General features: G+C 42.6%; 1 protein-coding gene across 1 annotated transcript; it reads left to right on the forward strand.

Moving 5' to 3' along the window:
* The first annotated feature begins 2,236 nt into the window (after positions 1-2,236).
* On the forward strand, positions 2,237-5,109 carry LOC134095297 (hyaluronan and proteoglycan link protein 3-like). Its single transcript, XM_062548746.1, has 4 exons — positions 2,237-2,360; positions 3,015-3,383; positions 4,042-4,344; positions 4,652-5,109. The coding sequence occupies exons 1-4, from the start codon at positions 2,237-2,239 to the stop codon at positions 4,942-4,944; spliced, it is 1,089 nt and encodes a 362-aa protein (XP_062404730.1). The 3' UTR covers positions 4,945-5,109.
* Positions 5,110-9,079: the final 3,970 nt, after the last annotated feature.

A 9,079-nucleotide genomic window follows, 5' to 3' on the forward strand; every position in this document is an offset into this window, starting at 1 on the left:
CTTCTTCTTCTCTCTCTCTCTGTCTCCTTCTCTCCCTCTCCCTCTCTCTGTCTGTGCCTCATTCTCCCTCTTTTTCTGTCTCTCTTGCATGCGAGTCTTCACAGCCAGACATCCACAACACTCAATCTCCTGTGGCCTGCCGTTTAGCACTTAAATTATACCCTCTGTCAGTCCCCGTGCTATTCACGTTAGCATGGTATTTCTGCCTGGAGCAAAGGCTTTCATCTTGCCCCATACTCTGAATACATGGGCAGTTCACTTCAAACATCCATCTACAAAAAGGATGATGCACATCAATATAGAAAGACAGAGAGATGGAGAGAGAGAGAGAGAGAGAGAGAGAGAGAGAAGTGTAAAGGTTCCAACAACAGAAACAGCTGAGAAAGAGAGGGGAAGAGAAAGAGAGGTGGTGGGGTGGGGTGGAGGCCAGTGGACATTGGGGTTCCAGCAACAGCAGCAACAGCTGGAGAAAAGGTCTCAGTTGTGAGAACAATCTTCTCCATCTGGGATGAGATCAGAGGGGCTTTCATAAATGGCCACACAATGGCTGTTTCCTTACAACCACACACACACACACACACACACACACACACACACACACAGAGAGAGAGAGAGAGAGAGAGAGAGAGAGGCACACACACACACACACACACACACACAAAGCTCAAGCCATATGAGATCATATGTTTTGGATAGCAGGGCCACACTGCAGCGATCACACATTTGGACTGAGGATAGGCCAGAGTGTTGCATCTCAGCCAGTGAAATCCCACCTCAACAGGGGCTTGCACAGATTAAATAACCCAATCTGATATCCAGTTCAGCTTTGTGACTTCGTCAAAGACAAGTAAATGACTCAGGAAACCTGATCTGTGCGCTGCAACCAGATCATTACAATTGGTACTGCATTTATTGATGAGGACCACTTTCTGAGTTTTATAATTAATGATGCACTTCTGTACAACAATACAATTAAGCTTATAAAAAGTTTTTTTTTTTTGCAGGATCAACACAGTCCAGGTAAGATAGGCCTAGCTGTTGCCTAGGGTTTAAAATAATTGCTTTCCCAACGGAATGGTTCACTTTGTCTCTTTAACAGCAGGCGTTCACCCAAACCACAGCGGGAAAGCCTCGCTGTGGTTACGTCACGTCCACTTTCTATCAATACGAACAACTCTCACACGAGTGTACATCTGCCTTCAAACTGGGACTGAAACTAAAGGGGAATTGGATTTCCAGACTTGAAGATTGTTTTGTAAGTATTTTGTAGAGGATATCAGGATAAGCAATAAGCATATGAAAGCTTTTATTTGAAAGATGGGACCTACCTATTTTAGCCTACCTGCGTTTCTTGGTTTTAGTGACACTTTGTCATAGCCTATGTATGTATAATTTTTTAGACACATTTTATTGGATTTTTTAAAAATAGAAATGACCATGTTTATTATGTTTTAAATGAATAGCCTACAATAGCATCTACACAATCAAAAGCAATATGGAAAATGTAATCAGCATAATATTTGTTTTTGAAAGTGACGATAGGCTACATGATTGATGTTCAGCAAGGATGCGACAAAAGCCACTGAGGATTTATTTAGCCTATTTAGCACGAGAACTTCACTGATTGATGCAGGTGAAACCAGGTGAATTAATTGTGGATTTTACGGGAAATATAGTTAGTTTTGTAGGTCAATGTATTATCACAGCAAGTTTGTTTAGCTATATGCATCTTCTGTTGCAATCATTGTCAACTGCGTTTAATATCAAGCATATGAGAATTTCGAACAGACTGGCCTCAGTTAAATCATGGGTATTAAATGACATGATAATAGCCCTAGCCGCCTACAAAGCCTCTGTTGTGAGGTTTTGGGTTGTTTTCTACATGAAAGAACAGAATCATTAGATAACTGATCTTGTCACGCAAAGGTCAGTTTGTGTGCCCAACAGTGAACAATATTTGAAGTTTGCATGCTACGATTGACCTATTTTGCATTAGCCTTTTGTATGAATATGAATACTAGCCACCAGGAATATGTTTAAATACTTTGCAGAGGTTGCGCAGAAAGATTTATAGGAAACAATAAAGTGCCATAATAGGTTTGGCCCGTGTGTAGGTTCCCTTGTAGAATCCCTTGTCAGGGCTGCCCTCTGGACAACTTTATCAATGCACATCGTTGCCAAGGTCACATTCTCATAATCCTCCTGTGCCGCAGCCAACAATTCATCTGCTCAAGACATGGCGAACCGACGCCTCCTGATGGCTGTACTGCTGCAGTCACTTTTCGGGTGCCAGGCTGCTCCGCGCTTTTCCAACGGCTTCCTTTACCACGATATCTTCAACAACAACGGCAACGGAGAAAGTATGACAATTTGCTCGTCTTTACAGATCCTAGATTAACCGCCTCTGCGTAATGAGCATGGCATGTTGACATTCCACAACACTCCGGTAGTACGCACATGGTAATTATGCTCTTTCTGTGTACGGGGAAAGAAGCTGACGCATCCAGCGCAGCATCAGCGCCTTTTGTCGTTCAGTGCACAGTGCACACTGAGATATTTGACCCCTTCACTCTTTGAAAGTGTTTATACAGAAGAAACATACAGTACATTACACCCCCCCTTCCTTATCAGTCATATTTCACAAAGATCTTAGACAAGTGTATTTAATCACCTACATGTATGTAGGTTATTCCTTTAAGAACAACATTATTAGTTGCTGTCTAGCTTTAAGTGCTTTTTCATTCTGCTGCAGTGTAGCCCAAGCCTAAAGGGGAAGGGGGCTTTATATTCTACAATGCCACTGTGTAAATATGTTAGCTTCTTAGGTTCTTGGCTACAGTATATATCCTAAGGCTGTGTATAAAGTTATTGAACTAAACTGTACGTTATAGTATTCTTGAGAGGTGAGCTAATTACATGGACATAGCAGCTATGATATTGGAGGTAAAATTGGAAACTTAGAATCTGATCTTGACATCTTCTATCTGTCTGTCTGTCTGTTTGTCCCCCTGCAGTTTCCTTCAGTGGTGTGCAGCTTCACGTGGAGTCCGAGCAGACGTCTGTGTTCACATCTCGCGGAGCCAACGCCACCCTGCCCTGCCACTACTGGTACCAGCCGGAGCTCAGTACCCCCCGCAGGACACGCGTGAAGTGGTCCTGGCAGCCGGCCAGCGGGGGTCAGGAGATGGACGTGCTGGTTGCCATAGGTGACCGCCAGCGTACCTTCGGCGGGTTCCGAGAGCGAGTCCACCTGCGTCAGATGAACGCGGGAGATGTGTCACTCGTGATATTGGGCCTGCACCTCAATGACACCGGTCGCTTCCGGTGCGAAGTCATCGACGGGCTGGAGGACGAGACGGTGACCATTGACCTTGGCCTGCGAGGTACATTGTGGCCAGCAGCTCTCCTCCAATGTGTGACAGAACAGAGTGATTAGCAGACAGAACTTTCATGAGCTGGAATTGATTTGGCCCTAACTCACACATCATCTCTCCGATCAGAACATGTCTTCACAACTTAATGCTTTGTTGGTGTATAAAGTGTGCATATTACTATGCATTAAACAGATGCCTATTCATGGGTTTCATCAGGTCCCTTTCCACAGGTGAATTAATCAAGCTCCATGCAAGTTGATAATCAAAGTGCTTGATTTGATACACCTGTGGAAAGGGACCTGAAACCCATAAATAGGTCTTCTTCATCATATTTGAAGAGATTAAAACATGATTGGAATACAGTAATTCCATTACACTCCATTAAAATAAATAGTCCCCTTACTGTAGGTTCTATCTGACATTTTTGTCAAAATTGAGTTACTGACATGACACTCATTCTGTGACACGTTAAGAAGGTGAAGTGACGTGTTTCTTGTATTTTTGGACATTATTTCTAAAGAAGTTCATTCCGCTTATCAGTATAACTGTGTGGAATTCTAAAACTTTGAAGCTCAACATCTCAGAACGACTCAGAACATACATAGATAGAACCTTATCATTTGTACGAAATACAAAATATGGGCTAAATGTGCCTTTACCTCTACAGGTGTTGTGTTTCCCTACCAGCCTCACCACGGCCGTTACCAGCTGTCCTTCTCCATGGCACAGGAAGCATGTGAGGAGCAGGAGGCCGTTCTGGCGACCTTCGACCAGCTCTACACCGCCTGGGAGGAGGGTCTGGACTGGTGCAACGCTGGCTGGCTGGCTGACGGCACAGTGCAGTACCCCATCACATTGCCCAGAGTGCCTTGCGGCGGACTGGGCTTGGCGCCGGGGCTGCGCAGCTACGGGGCCAGACACAGACACCTTCACCGCTACGATGTTTTCTGCTTCTCCTCTTCTCTCAAAGGTCAGTCGATCTCCATTTAGTCAGCTGGGAAACTGACTTGCTACCAGTTTAGTTAAGGGAATCATCACAGCTCTTCAAAGAGTTGGAAAATGAGTAGAAAATGAGTGGGAAAAAATCCATCTCTTGATTCCATACCTTTGTGCTCAGACACTTCGATTAGAATTAGCGTAACAATAACTCCCATTATCCCCCAATGATGGATCCACTCATCAATGTTTCCAGTGAAGGAGACCCCCTAAGGCATTGTTGTGTATTGTGGTGTCTATAATAGTAAAACCGTATCCTCCTCTCCTTGCATGTTGTACAGGGAAGGTTTACTATCTGCCGCATCCTCAAAGGCTCAACTTCACTGAGGCCATCGAGGCGTGTAAGGATGATGGCGCCCGCATAGCCAAGGTAGGCCAGCTGTACGCTGCCTGGAAGTTCACTGGAATGGACCGCTGTGATTCCGGCTGGTTGGCTGATGGGAGTGTGCGGTATCCAATCACATACCCTCGTCTGAATTGTGGTCCCATGGTTCCAGGGGTGCGCAGTTTTGGGTTTCCGGCTCCCCGACATAAGCACGGGGTGTACTGCTATAGAGCTCCCGCCTGTTTGTGAGGCCATGGGGAAAGGAGATGGCTGAAATGTTAAAGGTGCAATATGCAGTTCCTGCCAAAATTGTTGCCAACACCTGTGTGATTGAAGGCCTCAGTATTCTTATACATTCTGTTCTTCTATTCATGGGTTTCATCTGGTCCCTTTCCACAGGTGTATACAATCAAGGTCCTTGATTATCAATGCAGACTGCATGGTGCTTGATTAATACACCTGTGGAAAGGGACCTGATGAAACCCATGAATATCAGGCCTTTTTATTATATATGTTTTAAATGATCTGGCGCTGTTTAATGTAAGTAGATACTTTTCCATAATTGGCACAGTACTAACGAGGGCAACATTGGGTCTAATCACCTGAGGTCTCAAGCCACGAGGACTAAAAAAAATGTCATGTTTTCACCATCGGACCAATGGCCCTACAGTACTGCCCTGAAACCTGCCCAAATAATGCCACCATAGCTAAAAAAAGCATCTGGCCTCTTTTGCAATCAAGAAAGGAAGTTTAATTGAAGTTAAAAATAGCTCAAACTATTGCTCGAAGGTGTTATGTACTACAAAACAAGTTTGTTGGCTAATCCATTACAAGTGGCCTGAAAACATGGATTCAACATACAAGCCAGCTAGCAACATAAACATTGTTCTTAATGGTGTTCATATTTTGAGTGTTTCATGTGCCCGTAAATCAACAGTAGTGGTTAACCTGCAATACAGTACGGCATTTAAGTTATGATTTCACAAGCTGACCGATGAATCTCCAATCAGTCTCTTTTGCGGCTGACCCTCTTTCTGACCTGACCTGATCAGAGGGCCAAAAGCCCCAGACTGCTGACACTGAGGGAACGCTGAGAAGGCACCATCAAGCCCTGGAAGTGACAATAGAAACATTACTGTGTCTGGTTGGCACTAGTTAGCCAGCCTGTGGCTCAATAGTGGGAATGGGGCCTAATGAACGCTCAACAACACCTGAAACAAAGAACCAGTATTTAGAGAATGGACAGAAGATTTTTGTTTCTCTATGGTTAGTTAACAAAAAAACTGCATATTGCATCTTTAATTAAAGGAGAAGGCTCTTTTGGTCCTCTCTGTATGTGTGGTATGAATTACCTGAATACAGAGTACCTGTATAAGAGCAGTGTCTTGGCATGGACGAGTTTTGGACTAGAGAGCTTTTTGGTCAAGAATACTTATTTCTGCACATCGTGAGGCAGTATGTGAATCTACTGTGCCAGGAGTCCTGATGGGTTATCCACAGGGATAAATGGAAAGCTATGTATTTTCTAAGCACAATAATCTACCCACTGTCTGATAGTTTGAGTACGTATGAGCAGCAGTTAGCCAGTTATCCACATTTGGCACTGACCAGATACAGTACATCATACTGTGCACATTTATCAAAAGCTGTGGTAAAATGATGTAGCATTATAGATTATGTGACAATAACTGCGCAAGCATTTATATGATATTTTTGTTATTCATAGATATATTTGTCAAAAGCATAGAGAACACTTGTTACATACTGTATGTAATATTGTCACAGAGTATACGAGTTAGTATAGAGCTCTGATTTATGTCCTTTTTATCTGCTGAGTGAATGTGTTCAAGGGCAAACAGTGAGTGTGCAAGGGTGAGTATAATTTTGCCTCTTACAATCAATTTTTTTTTTTAAAAAAGAACCTGGAACCTGCTTTCCACCGGTAAAAAACGTGTCCCCACTTAAAGCTCAGACTTACTGTACTTAGGACATTTTCCCATTTGCAAGGTGCAGCTACAGTACACTGCAAAATGTTACTGGGTAATACATTTAAATGCTTCTCCCTGAAAGACACTTGCTCTGATTGAAGCTACACATGGGGACTATCAGCCAGTTGAGCGATTTATGCATCAGTAGCAGAATAAGTTGTACAACTGTAAATGGCATGTGTGAAAATACTGTGTTGTATTAAGAATATTCTCACCACTGAAATACTGACAGAAATAGCAGATACATGGTTTACAAGGTGGCAAAAAGAAATACATCTGTTTTTGATTGTGGTGTATGTGGTCTTCTCTTTTGTCTTTGACAGTTAGATAGTTCTTGTCATCGTTATTGTTTACTGTGTCACAATATTGTACCTCATAATTTCATATACTGTTTAATAGCAGGTGGCAGTAGTTTTATGTCAAATAAATGTCTATTTTTAAAATTGCTTACACATACTGTTATTTTTCTCTTCAAAATATTCTATATTTTAAGTCTTTGCATCTTTAAACCTTTAATTAAGAACCCTTTGTGTGTACACTGGTTCTCAGCCAAATGAAAGCACCCTAGGGCCAAACATGGCAACACACACCATTTCGTCAAACAAGCCCTTCTGGGATCCTGACCTTATTTGGCAGTAAAAGCTGAGATGGAGAATTTGAACTCACTGCTCCGTGGAGCCGAGTCTTGCAGGACCGCAGCATCCTGAACAAGCCCTGGAAGGAGCGCTAGACGTGTCTGCGTTTGACCAAACTGAGGGACGCCTGTCCCAAGGAGGGGAACGTATACACACCTCAGACCTCCCTCACATACACACAAACACACACACACACACCAACCCCCTAGACCAGAAAGCCCTCATTCATCCCTCAGCATCCACTCCACCCATTGAGCAAACAGACTCTGGCAATTATATCATTCCACCATCTCAAAGAAGGCTTAGTTAGAGCGCTGTGGCCCTCCCTCAGATGTCGGTGAGGGTGGTGTGGTGTGATGTTTAAAGACAAACATTACCTGAACTGTTTGTCTAACCTCGCGTTAATAAAAGACTAGTTCATATTAGACATGCCCGATTGAGCTTATTAGTCAATCTCCTATATGCTGCAGTGAAGTGGAATTTGTTGGATTTTTTTTTATTGAGACACCATGAACAACATGAAGGTGGAACTTAGTCTTTAATGCACAGCGCAAAAAAAAAAATCAATATATGGAATGTTTTTTTTATTATGTACCCTTTCCTTCTCAAAAAATCAGTTACTTGTCTAATGTATACAGTTGCATATGCAGAGCTCCAGTAAACAGCGGTTCAGACATCAGAGCTAACATGATGAAGAAATTAAGAAGAGAAAAGGCCTCAAGCATCACTTTACTCTTTCCATATGGACCAAATGCATCGGGAGGTGTCAAAGTCTTCAGTAAGATGGAGCCGAGAGTGCAGGAGTGATGTCATTAACTCCTTTGTCCAGAGAGAGTATAATGTTGTGATGTTAACATGTCTGATGACAGACAAACCCTCCATCGTATCTGAAGACATGTGTTTGGTGTGACGCATGTCTCTTTCGCTTCTGGTCTCATTGGGAAAGCACATCAGCAAAGCAAAACATTGGCAGCTCAGGAATATGACAATGGCAAATAGCATTTCAAAACTAATTTTTTAGCAACTGAGTAGTTACAGTATGGAAGTAGAAGCAGCTGTTTAGCGACGGCTGTGCACAATAGTGAATACAGATACAGGATATGAAATCAGGCATCAGGGGGGCACTGCCTCCCATTATCACTCTGAGTGACAGACAGAATGACACAAGCACTAGCCAATCAGTTAACAGAAGAGGAAGAATGGAAGCAGTTTCCACAGTTAAAAGACTTTTTTTTTTCAAGCCGGGTCTTTTTCTGATACTTCTATTCTGTGTGTGAAGTGTCAGTAACTGATGCAAACAGAGCTGTTCAGGGACAGACTAGTCCCACGGTACTACCATGACCCGCACAGCGATTCTGTGAGACATTTAGGATAACATGCAAAGACAGAAAAGGATTTTAATGGAGGGACTTTGATGGATAAATATGGCTGGATTTGTCCTCATAGTTTCTGTAGCATGTAATTCAGTAATGATAAGAAACACTTTTTGTCTTATTAGAAGTAAATTATGGTATGATATCTCATCGCATCACATTTCATCAGAAATTAGACAAATCCAGACAAGTTACCATTCAAGTCCCACCATGGCGATAAATCAATAAATACATCACTTTTCACATTATGCAGATCAAATCTTCAAAATGATAGACATTCTCATATGAATCGGTGTTTGCTGCCGTTCCCCTCTGATGGTTGACATGGTGTAATATTTCTCTTCTCTAGTTCCAAAAAACTAAAAATAATTTCTCTGGTAACTTGTGA

Source organism: Sardina pilchardus, chromosome 11, assembly GCF_963854185.1.
Source record: "Sardina pilchardus chromosome 11, fSarPil1.1, whole genome shotgun sequence".
NCBI lineage: Eukaryota > Metazoa > Chordata > Actinopteri > Clupeiformes > Clupeidae > Sardina > Sardina pilchardus.

Coding starts and splice junctions, on each gene's coding strand:
- LOC134095297 (XM_062548746.1), top strand. CDS start 2,237: ATGGCGAACCGACGCCTCCTGATGGCTGTACTGCTGCAGTCACTTTTC. Junction 3,384..4,041: donor CATTGACCTTGGCCTGCGAG/GTACATTGTGGC, acceptor TTACCTCTACAG/GTGTTGTGTTTCCCTACCAG. Junction 4,345..4,651: donor CTTCTCCTCTTCTCTCAAAG/GTCAGTCGATCT, acceptor CATGTTGTACAG/GGAAGGTTTACTATCTGCCG.